We start from the raw sequence: 18,461 nt of genomic DNA, 5'->3' as shown, positions 1-18,461 counted from the left end.
GTAATGCAGTCTCAAGACACACACTCGTGTTTGTATCCCTATCTTTGTGGGGACCTCGCAGTGCCATAACCCTTTCCTCAGCCTCTCGCCGTAAACCTAAGCAGCCATAACAAAGGACTCACCTTAGCCAGGACTCTTAATAAAACCTTATTATAGCTTAGTTTTTTGAAATTTTAGTCCTCAAAATGACCTCGTGGTGACCAGCAAAAATGTCCCCACAAAGCAAAATCTCATCACAAATAGGTGTTTCCAAGACATGGTTCTCACAAGTATCTCTAAACCAGGCATGCACACACTCATACGCTTGTATTTCTATCCTCGTGGGGACATTGTGAGGGTTCTCATTGCCATAAGCCTTTCCCCAGCCTCTCACCCTCACCATCCATAGGAGTGGTGATACGATACATTGCCATAAAACGTCAGTCCAGTTAGACCATCAGTTTTTATTTTTACACTCCACCAGAGGAATGTATCGCTAATCAACAGAATAACTCCAATGTACAGACAAGAAAATGTTGTATTATATTATTGCAAATATTGTAATATTGCAACCAAAATATCGATCGGCGCAATCAAGTATTGCAATATGATCGTATAGATATTTTCTTACACCCCTAGGCCAAATGGTCCCCATAAAAGCAAAAGGTCCCCACAAGGAGGTGTTTTGTCAATAATTGGTCCCCATAAGTATGGATGAACAGATACACACACTGCTCAGAGCGCTAGAATACAGATGCATTGATAGAGATTAACCCTTCAGTACAGGATCATGTTTGTAAATCATGACAGAAATAAAACAGACATTGAAGTAAATACTGACGGTAATTCTCTTAGTCTTCATAAATTAAATCTATTTTGCATTTCACATGAAATCTGAGATTAAAACTTCATAGACTCTTGTTAAAATGATTTTCACACATTTAAACACACACATTGAGAAAAGGCAGGAAGATATAAGTGCATCTCATATAAGACTGACTGACATTGAACTTCGTCAACAATCATTCTTCATAAAAGCACAATAATGTAAATAAATTTGGAAGTGAAAAATCCATATTGGCATAAGTGCACTTAAATATGTGCTAGGTTCTTACTTCCAGCAGCCAGGGAAATTTGAAACCCCATAAGTGCCACTTGACTGGCTGTTTTTATGTTTTCTGGTATCAAAGTCCCGTCAGCTCACAGCTCTTCTTCCACAGCTCCGCCTGCAGCTCGAGGTCGTAGGAATATTCGGAGGACTGCACCTTCTCCCCGTTGTACAGGTAGCAACCGCCCGCTCCCTCCAGCTCAGACGCTGCTGCTGCATAGACGCTGATCGAAGCGCCCTCTGCTGGTGTCTGGTGAGAATCATTTAGGGAAAAAAAAATTAAAGTTGCTAATCCAGACATAAACTATAATATCTCAAATGAGTTCACTTTATGGGTTAAAGGAGCGTTTTTCAACCGGTGTGCCGTGGGAAAATGATCCAGTTTCACGACAAGATGACATGAGATCATGACAATTAGAAGGTGTTGAGGAGCACCAAAGGTGAGGAGATCACATGGATAAAGCTGGCTCTCATTCTGAAATGCCTAACTTTGAATTGTGTTTAAACCTGATGAGCCTCAAACTTGACAACGGCCTTCACGACAGAACGATGAAGTGCTCCTCGTCGATCTCACGGCACCACAGAGCAAACGGCTGACGTCTCTCTTCAAGTCTTCATTGACACTTGTAGACCAGCAAAGTTGCCTGGTTTAAAAGTTGGTTAGAAACTAAATGCAGAACCAAACAAATTTGCTCCAAAATGGGATGAGAGAATTGTTGTTATGAAGCAAGTTGAGGCAAGGAATGTTAAAAGATTTGTCTGGAAATGGCCCAAACCAGAATAAAGCTATTTGGCCTGAATTGCGAGATTTTTCTTTTTCCTTTAGACTTACACCAGAAAATTGCATGTTAGTCTCAAAAACACATGAGATTATATGGAGCCCCTAGGGGGACATGACCAAAAAAAAAAAAAGATTTGCAAGATTTTTGCGAGATCTCGCAAAACCACTGGGGGTGAAAGAGAGTTCTGTTTTTTGGGAGTTGGTGAGGAGAGCGAGGAGCTGCAATTGTTTCTGTTTTCTGGAGACCACTACACAGTGTTTGAGTGAAATAAAAGTAGAATAAACTAAACTACGGAACGGCTGTTTTTGTCTACTACACTCCAATACTTATGCAAGATCTCACGCCGTTCAAATGTATTGATTCTCCAGCGAGAAGTAGAGGAGTCATGGAGGATGACCTGACACTGATTTCAAAACCATGTTTGCGACGAAGCACGGCCTGTATGTCCTCATATTTTAGTCCAACTTTGAAATAACATTCGATGGAACTTTCCCACGGATCCTGACTCGCCATCAGTATGGTTGTCTGATTAGGAAGTAGTTACGACGTCACTTCAAACTAGTAAAAAAAAAAAAAAGAAGTATTGCGAGATCTCGCAATGCTTTTGCATTTACCCTGAAGAGAATCTTGGCCACGGGTTTTTTGAGCATCTGCGCGAGGGTCCACAGGTTATCATACAGAGCTGTGTCCACCATGCCGGGATCCACAGCGTAGACAGACACAGGGAACCCTCCCCCTGTCAGCTGCTCCTGTAGGTAGTAGCTGAAGAGCACCAGCGCCAGTTTGCTTTGGGCATAGGCTCCATGAGCGGTGTAGAACTCCCTGTCGGAGGTGAAAGGCATCGTAAAGCGCAGCTCTTATTTGGTAGCGTCCATCAAGGTTGTCTCCGCTCACCTTCTGTTCAGGTCGTCCATGTGAATATACCCGGCGTAGTGCGTGGCCGACGACATGTTGATGATGCGCGAGAAGTTGTTCACTCGTCCGGATCTCTTCAAGGAGTCCAGCAGCAGGTTGGTCAGCAGGAAGTGCCCCAGGTAGTTGAGGCAAAAGTGGAATTCAAACCCGTCCTCTGTGGTTCTCTCCGGAACCAGCATGGTCCCAGCTAGCACAGAAAAACCAACCATCTGGTCACACATGTTGCTGTGGATGAATGGAGTCACAGTGAGAGTCGGGTACCGTTGTTAACCAGGACGTGGAGAGGGAGACCTCGGCTTTTGAATTTCTGGGCAAACTGTCTCACTGACTTCAGCGAGGTCAGATCCAAGAAGACGTACTCGGCTGGGGGGAGGGGCGAAAAGAAATCAAGCATCATTGGTCTTAACATTTTCACTTGTATTTGAGTGTTATTTTTTTAGTTCAAACCCCCAAACACAGTGCCATGTCGCCGCTTCATGTGAGCCCTGTCTCGTGGGTAACATGGCACGTTAAAAAAAAACAAACAAACAAAAAGTGTTACATCCTGCAAGCTTAGGTTTGAATTAAAAAAAAAAAAAGTATTTTACTTCAGAATGATTGAGGTTCAACTCACTAGAATGTCCAAGTAAGTTCAAGTGCAGTAATGATTGTGGCACAACACAACACAAGGACAGCATTTTGCTAATATTGCGCTCCTCAGTCAGTGAGAATCCCTTGTCAATAATCTGCATTGTCAAGTGAGGTTATTCACTGCTCAGACACTGGCTCAAACACAGACAAGTGAGCCTCCTCATGAAGGTCAGTTGTAAGTATGGAGGTATGATGTCACACCACCTGCTTGGGAAGGTGTCTTTGCTGAAGTACCCGCTGACCCAGTCAGTCCTGTCAAGGTTCAGCAAATGGTGGAGACAGAGAATCCTCCACCAACAAACAGGTGCTTCAGTGCAGGTCGAACATGATGCCGTGTGGCCACTGGAACTATGTCCACGTTATTAGAACCGTGTTTTAACTACACAGGGGTCTGTGGCGCCTCGGTCAGAACAGTGCGTACTTACTCACCTTTGCCTTCGCTTCTCTCTTCCTGAATCTTCTTGACGGCTGCGGCACCTTCCTCCTGTTCGTTTCCAGCTGGAAGTGATGCAGATCAGAAAGTCTCTGTGGGTCCAGTGTTTCCTTCAGTCTTCTAACAATCCTTTCACAGCTATTCAAAAGCTGTTTTCACTTGTGTGCATGAGTCGTCAGTCCACAGTGGACACCACACTGCTAACCTTGGCCAGCTTCAAAATCCAAGATGGCTGAGGAAGGGGCTGAGGCGCAGCACAGGGGAGGAATATATTCTCTATTCTAGAAGACCCTTGCCAACATATGAGCTACATATCTGATAACATTTCATCACACTACACTGTCAATGCTGTTATTTCAGTCATCATTATACAGTATCTGTTTTGTCATTACCATGTTGTGCCGTATTGAAATGTTTTTTTTTGTATTATGCAATAATGTGTAAAGTAAGTAATTATTAATATTACAATTATGAAGGGGCATAATTTGGATATCACTTTTGCAAATTTATGATAGTGAATGAATCAAATAAATATGGGTTCATGTCTTCATCTATAACCTTCAAGTAAGCTTTAATTACAAATGATGATCACAATAACAATCTTTGATTAATCCAAGGGTTTACTCTGTGTAACCCAGACATGTACTAATATTCAGTCACAAGCCAACACAACACACGGCCACTAGTTTTAGTTAGACTTGAGAAATTGATTAATTAATGCTGCTGCTCTTCACTGTTAAAAAAAATTAAATTCAAATTACCCTACTTCACTTTTTCACTTCAGTTTACTTCACAATATATTTTCTTAATATTGGGTTAAAAAAAAATGAGGGCCCCTGTCGGCCTATTTTGTACAATGAAGTTTACAACCGACTCAACACTTTGAATTTAAAATGATACTCTGAGACATAGACTCATTTACTGGCCATCACACCACATTTGTAAACCCAGTTGCCAGCGACTGCAGGAGCTGCAGTTTACGTGGTGCCAGAGTATGCGGCTGGTGGTCAGAGAGTGATGGCTGCATGTCCTGAACTGTGACTGGGTGAAGGTGTGACAGATCAGACAGGTGCATACCTATGATAACATGCATGCCAAGGCTCGCCAGGTGTCTCGCTGTCTCAAACCCCATTCCTCTCGTACCCCCAGTCACAATGGCAACCTTTCCCTTCTGCCTGGGCAAGACTGTGAGATAGGAGAGAGGCGACCGCATGAACACTTGGAGGAACAGAGTATACAGTTTCCTTACACTCCAAACTCAAGCTGCTGGATCTGACACAACCTACCAACCTTTAAATAGTCCTTTGGTTCATTGTTAAAGCACGATCATTTTTATTAACCAAGAAATACTGACAGAAGCCAAAGAGAATAAAAGAAGAAAAACAATGGGAATTAATAAAAACAATTAAAAATACATACAATAATTAGTGGTGGGACTTTAGTTTATTAGTTAATTACAACAAAAATGTAATTTAATTTAAGCTTTTGTTCAGGGATGTTTTTCACTACACAATGGTCAGGGTTTCCACTACTCTGAATGTACTTGAAATTCTTATAAAATTGAAATTCTTATACAAATATTTTCAAGACATTAAAAGAGCTTCAGTTTAAATAAGGTGATATAAAAACTTGAATATAGACACCATCCTGATTTATTGTGCTATCGTCAAACTGATGCGAAATATCTTGTTTAAATGTATGTATGGGTCCATCATTTGATTCAGTAATATACCAAATTCATTCAAATTGAAAAATGTGGCTTCTTGTGGCAAATATTCTTAAACCACTAAACTGCAATCAATTGAGAATTACAAATTCTGTGATTAACTACATTATTTTTTTTACTCGAATCCCACCCCTAACAATATATATATTTAAAGGTGAAAATCAGATGACTGAGTAAAAGACAAATTCTATTCTATTCACCATGATCTTAAAGAACTGAGAGTTGCAGAGAAATCTCTATAACAGACAAGTTGATGTAAGAGACTGATAGCAGTACGTCTCTGACATCATCAATCTGAACATTTTAACATGAGAAGGAACAACAGGGAAACGGTGAAGATGAGAATGTTTACTTTCAACACAAGCTCTTGACTTGGGATGGGCGATATGGACAAAAAAAGTCATCGCGATAAATGTCTTTTCTGCTGTAACGATTAATATCGCCCATCCCTACTCTTGACCTCACAGTTGCTTTGGAGTCACACTTTATAAGGTTGAAATATGCAAGCTGATAGTGATACGGATGTCTCCTCAATTTGGTACTCTGGAGCATTTGTCAATCCCAGTTAGCTCAGTTCCATACAGCATAGCCCAGAGGTGAAGAGCTACTGGAGTGGCTGACCGCTGAGCTCACAAGTTGGGTCCTTGACATCATCCAAATCCCCACAAGGCTCTGGCTCGTAGTGGCTGCGCAGGTTCTCGTACAAGAAAACTTGCTGATCCACCAGCGACGATGCTATGCGGTTCCTCTTTCCACAGAGAGCAGTTCCAGATGGGCTGAAGAGCCGATGGCAGGGGACACTGGTCGCTGGGATACACCAGTACCTCTGCAAAAGCTTGGGTAGGGTTGGGAATAAGGCCGCATGGCTCGACCACCAACGTAAAGGGTCTTCATTCAGACCAAGGACCCTCTGAGATTTGTAGTTACTTAGCTCTTCTATGGCCTGGGAATGCAGTTCTTCGTGATTCTGATCTGCGTCGAACTGGCAAAATATGGCAGCCAGAGGATTGTCCTGAGCCATGGTGCTTGTTGTGCATTCTCTGTGCAAGCTCACTTTCTTGCTCGGTGGCTCCTCTGACATCTCTGTGAAGTCATCATGGCACGGCCTGTCAGCATTCTGCTTCTCCAGGAGTGCCTTGGTCTCGTCAATGACACTGCTCTCTACTTTAGCTCTCTGCTGCGGGGACAGAAACGGCAGCTTCTTGTACCTTGGGTCCAAAAACGTGGCAATGTTGAGGAACTCTGAGATGTCCTGCGACAACTGTGTGTTTTGTGAATAGGTGCTGGAGAGGATGCGGGAAAGGACCTCTTTGGTCATGCTGATCTCTTTGAGATCCCCCTCCGTGAGTTTGAGGGTGCTGGTCAAAAGCATGTGAAGCACTGGCTTCACCATGCTGATCGTCGGGTACCTGCAGGAGGTGAACATGTCCGCCACTACTTTGAAATGTTGAAGCACTTCGATCAATCCGTCCAAGACACTCCAGTTAGGAGTATCGATCCTAAAGTGATGGCTGCTGGAGCTCTCGGTTAGATACGCAGTGACCGCAATCTGCTGCTCTTTCAGTCTTTGCAACATTGCCAGAGTCCCCAACCAGGACCTTCCCCTGTCTGTGATCAAAGTGGACGGGACCTGAGCGAGGTGACCCTGGGCAGTTCGATCTTTGAAATGATCGGCCAGTTTACGGCAACATCCTAAAAAGCTTTCTATTTGTGGGAGCTGGAAGACATTGTCCATCGCAAGGTTGATGGTGTGTCCGAGGCAAGGCATTTCGACTGAGAGCTCCAGGAGAGAACAGGCTTTGCCAATGTCCACTGAGCCACTTGTGGTGGCACCAATGACCTTATGAGTGATTCCCCATTCATCAAAGGCCTCAAACATCGACCGGGTGATATGTTCTGCCGTATTATCTTCATGAACTTCAAATGTTTTGAGGCACTTGTAGATGGAGACAAAGCTATTGGAGCCATTCTGATAAACTGAGTGCAGAAACAGAGAGATGTATGTTCTGTTCTGACTTTGCCAGAGATCTGTCGTGACCCCACAGTTCGAAACCCCAGAGATTTCACTGAAGACCACTTCGCGGTTACACCAGTACATCTGAGGAAGGATTTTTAGAGCCACCTCACTTTTGCTTGGTGGCGAGTATCCAGGATCGACGGTGTTCATCAAAGCCTTAAAACACGGCTCTTCCACGATGGAAGCAGGATACAAACCCTTACAGACAAAGTTCATGACGGCCGTAGTCAGATCACAGTGTCGTCTGTTTTCATCGTTTAAAGTCTGCTTCAGGCCGGAGTCTTGCGACGGCACAAGCGGACCAGAAGGCTTACTCTGTATTTGGTAGAACGCAGCTGCGAACGCCTCACGCACTTGATGCGTCGAGTTGCTTTTCAACAACTCAGAGTACTCAATGGGATGGTTCTTTTCCAGGTGGTAGGACAGATTGGACGTGTTTCCAGAGTAAGCAATTTGAGTCATGCAGACACGGCAGTATATACGCTTCCAGTGCAAAATGCAACCATCTGCGTCTGTGTCGAAGCCAAAGTATTTCCAGACTTTGCTCTTCGCTCGGGGATGTGCGACCAGCTTCAGGCGGGAGCATGAAGCCCCTGAACTTTTACCCTCCATTGGTTCCTTTGGCAAACGCGCAGGTGGGGCTGGGATTACTGAGTGCCTAACAAGAATAGTGAAATACATGTTTGAGAAAAACAAGGACATTTCAAGACAGTGTGAGTTAAAACAGCTCATAACCAACCATGAAGGTTGTTTACAATGGAAACATTTGTGTTGGTCTGTATATGTGCTATCTGAGTGTCATGCCATGTTTGGGCTGAAGACGATTTCTCATAGCACAATTAAAAGTCATAAAGAGTTTTTTTTTTATTAAAAAACACAATATATTTTAGACTTTATCTCCTTAACTACATGCTATTGGGTGTCCACAGAGTCTCTTTACCACTGAACTAATAAAGAGCGTTACAAAGGCAAACGAAAAACTGGAGTTAGCAAATTCTTAATGAGTGATTGTGTACAGTAAATACTGAAGGGCTGGCATCGCTGGTTCACTTATTAATGGAAATATCTCCAGTACGGCACACTTTCAAGACGTCTCACCGTCACGTTCTAGAGTAAAGTAAAGCAAAATTGTCACGTGTACTGCACTAGTGCTAAAAAAATGCTTACTAGTAGCACTAGTAGACATTCGGTATTTATCACCCACGTTGAATTTATGACCTAATGGTTTCCATAATAGTTGACTAGTCACCGACTACCTTGATGAGTTGACTGGTCTGTGCGCGACTTGTTGACGAACATTGTTGTGAACACTTGTATGGTGTTAAATGTTGTTTTGAACTTAATATTCAAATTTTAGTAGCATAGAATGTGGAAAGAGAGTTACGTGACCTTTGTCAAATGTCATATACTCTTTACCTTTGGGTCGTAATGGACACTTTTGGACACATTTCATTACTTACTGCAGTTGGTGCTAAGAGAACAATGACAAGTAGACGAGTCAACTGTTAAACCCAAGTGCGACAGACTTAATAGTCGATTGTAGTCGACCAGTCTTGGTGTTGAACCACGCACAGTGTGATGTCATCAGTAAGAGGCAGCCTGGGCATCCAGTATTTTCCAGGCCAGGTGTGCTCATCACAATCATCTTTTTGTGAAAATAAACTTTTTTGGACGCGTCATTTAATACTGAGATCGCACAACTGCAGTGAGCCTAGACATGCAACTGTCTGTGCTAGGCTACACACAATTAATTTCCCATGTGCTAATATTTACATAGCATCTGTTAGCTCAGTTCATACGTGACTTCAATTGAATTCATGCAGGGTTTCCGCCACACATAAACATAAAGTCATCGGAAAAATGGTTTCTTTTAAAAGTTGAAATCTCACGTGTTAAAACAAAGTGGAAACATCAGACCAAGTGACTAACACACAACGCATCAAGGAGGTGGACATGAACATGATGTTTTTTATTTGGTTTTGGTTTTTTACGTGGTGGTGGGGGGGATCCTATGCTTTAGATCATCAAATTCACTTACATTTAAAAACAAAGCCTAGAAACAGGTAAGTATAAAAATCAATTGAAGAAAGCTTCATTCTTCAACAGATTTTGATTAGTAAAACAAAAAAAAAATTTTTTCTTAGTAAGTGAGTGTAGTCCCACAAATCTCATAAGAGAGCCTATGAACTGCATTTGCAATACATTTTTATGGAAAGAGACTTCATGGACACCTTGTTCAGGGACATTAGGGTTTAATATCTGCTCCATGATACTAACATTTCATCCAGCATGATGTTTTTGATGAGTTTCAGACAGCAAAAGCATGTCGCTGACATTTGCTTGTTAAATGACTTAATTGGCATGAATGTCAAATGATTGTTGTGATAAAGTCAAAAAATGTCTCTTTGTATGAAGCACAAATTGTTGAAACAAGAAACACATATTCTTTTCTTTTGGTAAATATTTCAGTCTTGTGAAATGAAAATATTACAGTCCTTAATCGATTTTTTTTTCAGTAAATTACAATGTCAATTGCTCTTTTTGCACCTCTTATTTTCAAATGCCTGCGGTCACACAGTTTTAGTGGCTGGATCACTTGTATATTCGCCCCCGGAAAGAGCAAGAACTCTGTAAATCGCATTATCCATGTTTAACTAGCCTGCATTCTTGGACAGATTATCAAAGTGAAAACATTTTGCCAGATCAATGTCGTCTTTGTATCAATGCTTGATGCATCAGGGTTTCATGGTCTGCTGACAAGATATCTGACAGTGAATCTGACAGTGTCACACTTTAAAAGAGGCATTTTGGTTCTGTCACAATAAAACACAAGGAACAACAGGAATTGTTACTGAGCTTGGCTACTTCGTTACATGCACTTGTTAGTGCTAATAGCATCAGTGACTCGAGAGATGGATATATTTTCTCAATTGACCCCAAATAAAGAGACAATGAAATAAACAAGTGTCTCAAAGACACCTCAAGAAATCAGTCTGGAATAGTACTCTTGATTCCAATTCTACCAAACGGAAGCAGATCACTATCCTAAAGAATTTAAGAAGAATTTTGTTTTTAGTGGCTGTCAGACACTTAACATGTTTAAATATTTTCTACAGGAAATCATTCGAATGTCTCTTTCTAGTAATAACGATTTTTTTTTATTACACAACACATCCTCACTGATAACGGAATTAAGTCCGCGACCTCACATTCTGTTTACAGCGCGACACAAAACATAGAAACACTAACAGTAACTATTTTATCAAACACATACGAAACATGTTGCTATGATGTGGTCGTGTTCTAGTGGTAAAACCTTAGTTATTACAACATTGCTTTGCATTTAAATGTACTTTTCCGCGTGGTCACATTGTTTCAGTGAGTAACGTGTTCTGTTTGTGATCAAATTGGCTGCAAGGACAACACATTAACGGCTCCATGAGAGGAAATGAAAGCTTTATGAAAAACGAACCAAGGTCAGACCTGGCAGTTGGAACGATCTGTTGAACATCTGGTAGATGAGGACTTTGATTCCGCAGAGGTAGAGCTTGAGGAGAGCGGCGGTCGCTGTGAAGAGCCACATCGTTCTGCTTCCGACGAGACGGTGCTGCAGAGAAATGTGTCCGACCGTAAAGCGGCCGTTTTGTCTGCAGCTGCGGGGGGAGTCTGTCGAAGGTTCCGCCTCCGCCGCTTCACGCTGTGACCGCACGGCTCGGTGGTTCTTTTGAATAGTACAACAAAACATTTGTCTGTGGAATGTACGCCAGGGGATATTGCAATTACCGTTTGACAAGTCTCCGGGGCACACTTTATCGATTGGTCACATGATGAACTTTGGGGAGAAAGCGTCTTTGGTACTGTTGTGAACAAGATTTAGAGACAGTGGCAATAACAGGGGTCAAGCTGGTGACTGTGGTCGGTGGTTGGGAATATTGATGGAAATTCCTGGATGGAAATTACAGAGTGCTGTAATTCCAAACCATAGAAATGATTCGACACGCTGAGTTGTGTGTAGAGTGCTTTCATACCAGCTTGTATAACCCACATGGGAACAAATGCAGTTCATCCTTAGTCACATTTAGCACGTATATCTGTGCTATGTGAGTGGAGAGATCAGGATGTGGGCATCTTCGGACTTCCAATTTAAAATACGGCCAACCCAGTTTTTTAATTGTTTGTCCATGTCCAAAATAACTTGAAAAGTTATGGAGGGATTTGGATGATTTTTTTTAGGAAGAGTGGGAAATAGGACGGGGAACAGATATAGATCACTGTCTGGAATTCTTTTGCAATTATTGCTATTTATCCAGATCCATTGGCGTTTGGACCGAGGAATTTTGTTTTGAAAGATACTTATACTTAGAGGTGGACTGACTGCAGCTGCTTGGCGGAGGTTTGCACGCTCTGATTTTTCATTTACCTTACATTAATTTACCGGAACATTGCAGTTTGTCCCGTCGCGTCCCATGTGGTGACAAAAGAAACAAGCGGGATGTGTTGGGTTGTGGAGTTGGAAGTGTTAGGCTCGGCCTGAGATTAGAGGAGGAAGAAGTGACATCATCGCTGGAGGTCTAATGGGAACAAGCCGTGCATCTGATTGTCGAATGAATTGCAATTGCGTTATCTGGGTGACTTCAGCCTTGATACAACGTTAAAATGGGTCTCCATCCGATCCATATAAGGTCCCTAGTGGGTGCAGATTTTTGTTCTAACCAATCAGGAGCACACCTTTTCAGCATCCATGAATGGCTAATCTAAGGGTTTGGTTGGAACAAAAGCACCCGTTAAGGTCCAAATGTAGATTTGTGTTTCAACAGTCAGGATTCCTAGTTGTTGAACTGTATCTAGTCACACAACTGGAAGCAATGGAAGTTAATGGGGAACTGTACAGTACGTTCATAAAACCAAACAAACCAATGGAGGAACCCTCCTAAGTTATTACGCGTTCCGCGCCCTGTTTCTAACATACCCTGAAATTAATCTTAATTTGTGCATAACCTAACCTTTCATGCTTTGTTGCTCACAAACAACGGCAGACAAAAAAAATGCAGTCGAAACAAGCTTCACTATTGGTTTAGCACTGCCATGCTCTGCCTTAGGCCAAGGATTTTTTTTTTTATTGGCTTTCTCCACTCCACCACATATTTCCACGCAGCCTTGAATTGTTACCACGTTCGGGTAGCATGTTTTCAACCATTTTGTTTTTCTCTTCAACTCAACTGACCGGTGATATCCATGACTTTGTGTGTCTGGGGGTGGATTTTTAGTATTTGATTGCAATCCAGCTTGCTTTGGACCAATTTAGCCATGACAGCTGAGTACCCCACAAAGAAGCCCAAGAAGTAGCCCAGACCTCCACTTCCCATTCAAAGCCCTGTGCCAATTTTTTTAGGTGAATCCTGAGACACTCTTGGACAAGAACCCGGAGCTAGATGAGGTGAGCTTCATCGTCCAACTGGTAGTATACACAGTTTGACATGCCAGACGTCAAGATGTCTTCCCTAGGCCTAGGCTGCCAAAAGCTCCAGTGGGATTGCTGCAACGTTTGAGCAGTTATCCTGGGTGTGCTATCGCTTGTTTGGCTAAATAAATAAATACTTTCATCAACTATGACAAATGTATACATTATTATTGACTGAAGAGATAGAAGAAGAAGGGCGTGCGACGTGAGAAAGTTGAACTGAGCCAACCTGGTTAAATGCAGTAGACCATGTCAAACTTAAACCAAGACTTGAGCTTGTGATGGGTAGATGAGGTTTCACCGAAGTGTCCTGATTTTCAGAGGCCTCCAGATGTCACTGTCTGCTGTAAAATGTTTGGACTTGAACAACTTAGTCAATGAAACCGCCCATCATTTGTAAACCAAGAGCGCCATCAAGCGGTGGACACCGATTCATCAATACTGCAACAGTGTTTCATGACACCTCATCTACACATCACTACCAACCACTGCATCATGATCAGTTGACAGCACTTTTGATCAGCTGATCACATGAAACAAAGACATGTACCCACCTGACCTTGCAGTTAAGGCATTCTGAATCTGTTTGGGCACGAACCGAGTGACTATTGTCCTGCTTGCACAGTTTGCATAGATGAAGTTCCAAGGAAATGAACAAAGAGAAGAGAAGGTTTTTTTCACGCCCTGTTTTAAAACTCTCATTTAGCCATAGAGTACTGCCATGCAATTAATACAGAATTTGACAAACTTTGATTGAAAAAAAAAAAAAAGATTCTCATCTTAGTCACTTGTTAGCGGTGATGTTTTCCTTTCATGTTAATAACAAATCCATTCCGTCATGTGTGCCTTCTTATCGTGCAGAAAAAGACAGATTTGCAACAGGTTTTCAGTGAACTTGGATGACTATTCGGCCAAAGAGCAGAACTTTTAAACTGTTTAAACCAGGCGAACATTTAGTCAGAGCCCCTTATTACACAATAGTTCTCTAGAATGGTAGAATGGACACCACAAAACCTTCATGTTTGTTTTGTGTCCTATGAGGTGTTGATGCAGTAATACCACTAAGTCGCTTGTACTGAATGAGTGGCGGCCAATTCGGCTGCAATGGCTCCTTGTGAGCTTTTTTGTTTGGTCTGCTGTTGTGTTTTTGTCTTGCTTTTGGGTGGATATGCTGGATCCAACATGGACAGTGATACCATTGAGTTCGGAGACTTTGCTCGTTGCCATCGTGCCACTCTGGATCACAGTTAGTATTGCATGCTAACTCCATGCGGGTGAAGCGGGCCGAGCTGGTGCCACCTGTGATGGACAATTATTGTTATTGTTCAGACTAAGGGAAAGTTACAGGTGAATTTGTTTCATGTTGAAGTTAAGTTAACTCTTTGGTGGAATCTCTGCAGTGACTGTGTAATTAATATGTTTGTTTGGATCCAGGCTCAAGTTCTGAGTTATAAATAGCAGTCATCCTTCATGGTTACCGCCTGAAATTGTTGTATAAGATAAGAGGCGTTTTTTCAGGCGTTTTTTTCAGAAACCCTCCAGGGAAGATGAAGAAGAGGGTTTCTATATGTGGGGCTATAGAGGCACTGAGGAGGGCAACAAGGAGCTGGGATTAAGAAGAGGCTTGTACAGCAGGAGGAGGAAAGTGGAGGAGCACATCTAAGTACAATGGCAACGGTGTCAAGGATTAACAAGCAATCTGAACTAAGGGCCAAAAACGAGGCGACTGCAGTTGCATTACACTCATCACCTTAAGTTAAAGACAAACAGGCTTCTAGTGCGAGCCTTTGTGATAGTGATGATGATTGAGCCGTCTATTGAAGTAACTCTCTGGGAGTCGTTCCATCCGCAGGAAGCAGAAAAACACAAACAAAACCATCTTCCTAAATATGATTCTTTTACCAAGTACTAAAACACCAGTGAAGAATGAATAAAACTGTGAACGTTATCTTTTGTAAGGGAACACCGTCACCAGAACACTCTTCCAATTAGAGTGTCTGTCCTTTCAAACGTGGCAGACACATGATAAAATTAAAGTGAATATGACTTGGTAAACACAGGCATTTAAAATTTTATTTTGGCAGGAAGCCACTCTTTGAGATTGTGGACTTTGAATACTGAGGGGAAAAAGAACTCTTTAATGGCCCCTGATGTAGTGCAGGTGAGGAGGTCTGTCAGTGCTGTTGTTGAGTGACAGACTGTGGCAACATTGTTTTTTAACTGTGAGGTGTAACTCGAGACAGACTGGGCTTAAATGTTGCAAGTATTTGCTGACTTGAGAAACCTTTTAACCACTAGTCCTTTATTTTTTCATGTGAAGCACCACACCCGGTCTAGCCTTTAAAAGACAGCGCTCGGTGACGTGCCGACATGCCGATCTCATTTGGTCTGTCAACATGAAGTTCGGTGTGATGAGCCTCTTCCTCCTGATTCTTCTCCTTGGAGCAGACACCGTCAAAGGTGATCTCATTATTATTGATGCAGCTCACAAGCTCATTTTCAATGTTCGGTCATTAACGCTGATCTTTGTCTTGAATATGCAGGGTCATCGCTGTCTGAGAATTTTGGTGAGTTTGTGACCATTCAGAAACATTCAGTGGTTTTTGGTTGTAAAACCGTCAATGCTTCTTCCCGCATTGGAATGTCAAGTTTGTCACAGATGTTTGTACATGAGAGCATTGAACTAGACGGTATGTTTACCTAATTCCTCAAGAAGAGTCTGATCATCTTTTTGGTTATTTGCATGCAAGGAATTGACTAAAAGTTTCCTTGAAAGAGAGTTTTACAGTATTCATCAACGATAATGATCCTATAAATGGAGATTTTCCTCAGGACTTTGTTGCCTTTTGTTGGGTTCAGTGTCTCTTTATTTTCGTTGCATCTGAACGTCCAGATCCAAGTCTGAGGCACCAAGTGAGGCGCGGTGAGTCAGCACCTGCACATAGACACACACATATTTAACAGACATGATCGTATTCCAGACGCTGCATAAAGATGTATAGACCAAATACATAGCTGCACTCAAAACTCTCACATGTCCGACACATTCTAAACAGACTTTGTGTGCTTTACTGAACTCTTTTTGAACGTTTGGGATCATGTACTCTATCAGACCTCTGACATAGCTGGTTTTTATTGAACATCATTTGTTGTTATTATCATAAGTAGCTGACCAAGAAATCTGAGCACACAATTCATTTCTGTGTCACACAACAGCGAGCAGCATTTTTGAAAGACTTCTCCCTGGTGAGTAAAAACATGCCTTTCCCATGTTATCCCAACTTTCAAGAGGCTCCGGGTGACTCAAATAATGTCACAAGCTTCATGCATGCATGTGTCTTTGACTTTCTACGGTGTAATTTGGGATATGGTGGGCTCACAGGTGGGACAAGAAACCTGAGTTCTACATGGTGCTCTGGCTACTTTCATGCCTGACTGCCAGTGGTGTACATGAAGTTCCTCGGCCAGGAGCCCTCTTGAAATCGTGGCCCGTGGGCCATTTGCGGCCCTAATGATGCAGATCTGTGACCTGCCACTGGGTGCCCAGTCTTAGCATGTGGCCCCCAAGGGACACTCCCACTTTATCTAATGCAGGTTTGTTTGAAAACACAAAGTTATATCCCACTGTGCTTCGCCTCAGAATCATGCTCTTAGATTCACGGTCCATATACAGTATATTTAAACTTCTGTTTCCTTCACTTAACTGTATTGGATGTCAGTTGCTATAAAGCGCTGTTTTGCCATCCCATTGCACACCTAATCCCAATGTCTGTCTATTTATCGAACATCTGCTTCAACCAAAAACTTAACATCATGCAACACCGAAAGCTGCCTTCGGTGTCAGTATAGGATGCAAAAGTCCACTTTCCCAATGTCAATATATGATGCCATGGGAGTGAGGACGGGTTTCATGCACATTTTCTAATGTAAATATCATTGTTCAATAGGAATCCAGCATGATTTTAGAATACACAAGAGGTTTGGCCTTCTTTTTCTGTAACAAAAAAAATGTCTGGCCAACAAAACAACATGGCACACTGTCTGTATTGAGGGGAGTGGAGAGTGACACCTCTTTGTCACACCTTGTTGACATCTTGTGAGTGGTGGTATTCCATACTTCTAATGTGTTCCAGGGAACCCCAGAGAATCCAGCCCCCCGAAGAACAGGGATGGTGAGTCTATAATTTCAACAATGAATCCTCATTTTTCAAAACATTGACAGAATAAACGTGACTGAGTGGAGATGGTCATGAAGTTCAGCATAACAATATTTATTTAGTGCAGAAGGCATAGAAATATCTATGCATCATTCTTCTCTTTAACTGTATCTATGAACCTCACTGGTTCATAATCTGTTCAACATGTCCAAACCATTTGGATCCGAGTTCGATGACCTTCATTCCACTTTTCTCCATCTCATACCGCTCCAGCTTCTCCACCACCATAAATAACAGTAGAATCCTGCAGTAGTTCCAAACCATCATGGAGTTGTGTGTGACAAAAAAAACAGAACTAAAGTTGTTAGCTCAGAACCCGACAATGACACAGCTGAAGGAAAGGATGGTACAGTTTCTAACATGATTTCCCCATTTCAGCTAATAATAAATGACCGACAACCATCTTATTGTGGTCACATGCAACCTTGCACAATACTGAACTTTGAGAAGTATATGTGCCATTTTTGGGGTGGAAAGAACATTTGGTGCCATAAACTCGGTGTAATTTGGCAAGGTTTTATAACAGCAGAAGTGTTCTCCCCAGTGACTGCAGATTCAGTCGACATGAACACTGCTACAAAGGCCAATTGAATGACACGCACTGTGTGCTGTGTATAATGGCGAGGGACACTTGACTGGACACATCAGTGAGTCAGCAGTGCTCGGAAAGATATGTTTGGCCTTCAGGTGTTGAATCAATTACCTTCAAATATGTTTATGATGTAAGCTCATTTTCATGTGTTTCAGGAGGCCCAAACGGACCCAGTGATGCCCAAAACCAATCTTTATTTACATAGCAAATTTCATAAGGCTGTAAGTGCTTTACAGATGAACTAGGATTTAGAGAATAACATGTCAAAATACAGTGTCTAACACAGGTTCATTAAACTTGCTATAAGACGAACACAAAAAAAAACAGTTTTTGCCTTTTATAAATTGATTTCACTTCTAACCAAAACGCGTTCGCACCACAGATTATAGAGCAAAGAGTGCCATCTAGTGGTGTCGAACGGGAAGACGCTGGTTTATCAGTTCGCTGTAGAAAGAACATGAAGAAATATTCTATTAAGCAAATATAGCTTTTAAGATACATCGCTGCGTTTCATAAACGCACAGTGAAGACAGTTGGCCCGTGTGTGTGTGTGTGTGTGTGTGTATATATATATATATATATATATATATATATATATATA

At 42.1% G+C, this 18,461-nt stretch overlaps 2 protein-coding genes across 3 annotated transcripts; both read right to left on the bottom strand.

Moving 5' to 3' along the window:
- Positions 1 to 338: 338 nt before the first annotated feature.
- On the bottom strand, positions 339 to 11,208 carry dhrsx (dehydrogenase/reductase (SDR family) X-linked). The gene is made up of 7 exons (XM_053854246.1): positions 11,074 to 11,208; positions 4,925 to 5,032; positions 3,844 to 3,912; positions 3,046 to 3,147; positions 2,764 to 2,971; positions 2,484 to 2,691; positions 339 to 1,337 (listed from the first exon to the last, which is right to left on the bottom strand). The coding sequence occupies exons 1-7, from the start codon at positions 11,171 to 11,173 to the stop codon at positions 1,164 to 1,166; spliced, it is 969 nt and encodes a 322-aa protein (XP_053710221.1). The 5' UTR covers positions 11,174 to 11,208; the 3' UTR covers positions 339 to 1,163.
- LOC128752724 (E3 SUMO-protein ligase ZBED1-like) lies at positions 5,053 to 11,192 on the bottom strand. Of its 2 annotated transcripts, none has more exons than XM_053854243.1 (2): positions 11,074 to 11,192; positions 5,053 to 8,248 (listed from the first exon to the last, which is right to left on the bottom strand). In XM_053854243.1, the coding sequence occupies exon 2, from the start codon at positions 8,200 to 8,202 to the stop codon at positions 6,178 to 6,180; it is 2,025 nt and encodes a 674-aa protein (XP_053710218.1). In that variant the 5' UTR covers positions 8,203 to 8,248; positions 11,074 to 11,192; the 3' UTR covers positions 5,053 to 6,177. The 2 variants fall into 2 exon arrangements, with proteins under 2 accessions (XP_053710218.1, XP_053710219.1); XM_053854244.1 differs by having other exon boundaries at positions 11,063 to 11,167.
- Positions 11,209 to 18,461: the final 7,253 nt, after the last annotated feature.

This window comes from Synchiropus splendidus, chromosome 1 (genome assembly GCF_027744825.2).
Source record: "Synchiropus splendidus isolate RoL2022-P1 chromosome 1, RoL_Sspl_1.0, whole genome shotgun sequence".
In the NCBI taxonomy this organism is placed as follows: domain Eukaryota; kingdom Metazoa; phylum Chordata; class Actinopteri; order Syngnathiformes; family Callionymidae; genus Synchiropus; species Synchiropus splendidus.
Note: the sequence above shows the minus strand (reverse complement) of the source record. Positions and strands in the feature narration are given on the sequence as shown.

Excerpts from the sequence above, each read along its gene's own strand:
- LOC128752724 (XM_053854243.1), bottom strand. The coding sequence starts at position 8,202 with ATGGAGGGTAAAAGTTCAGGGGCTTCATGCTCCCGCCTGAAGCTGGTC.
- dhrsx (XM_053854246.1), bottom strand. The coding sequence starts at position 11,173 with ATGTGGCTCTTCACAGCGACCGCCGCTCTCCTCAAGCTCTACCTCTGC. Across the intron at positions 3,913-4,924 it reads TGGCATGCATGTTATCATAG|CTGGAAACGAACAGGAGGAA; the intron begins GTATGCACCTGT and ends CATCACTTCCAG. Across the intron at positions 2,692-2,763 it reads ATGGACGACCTGAACAGAAG|GGAGTTCTACACCGCTCATG; the intron begins GTGAGCGGAGAC and ends CACCTCCGACAG.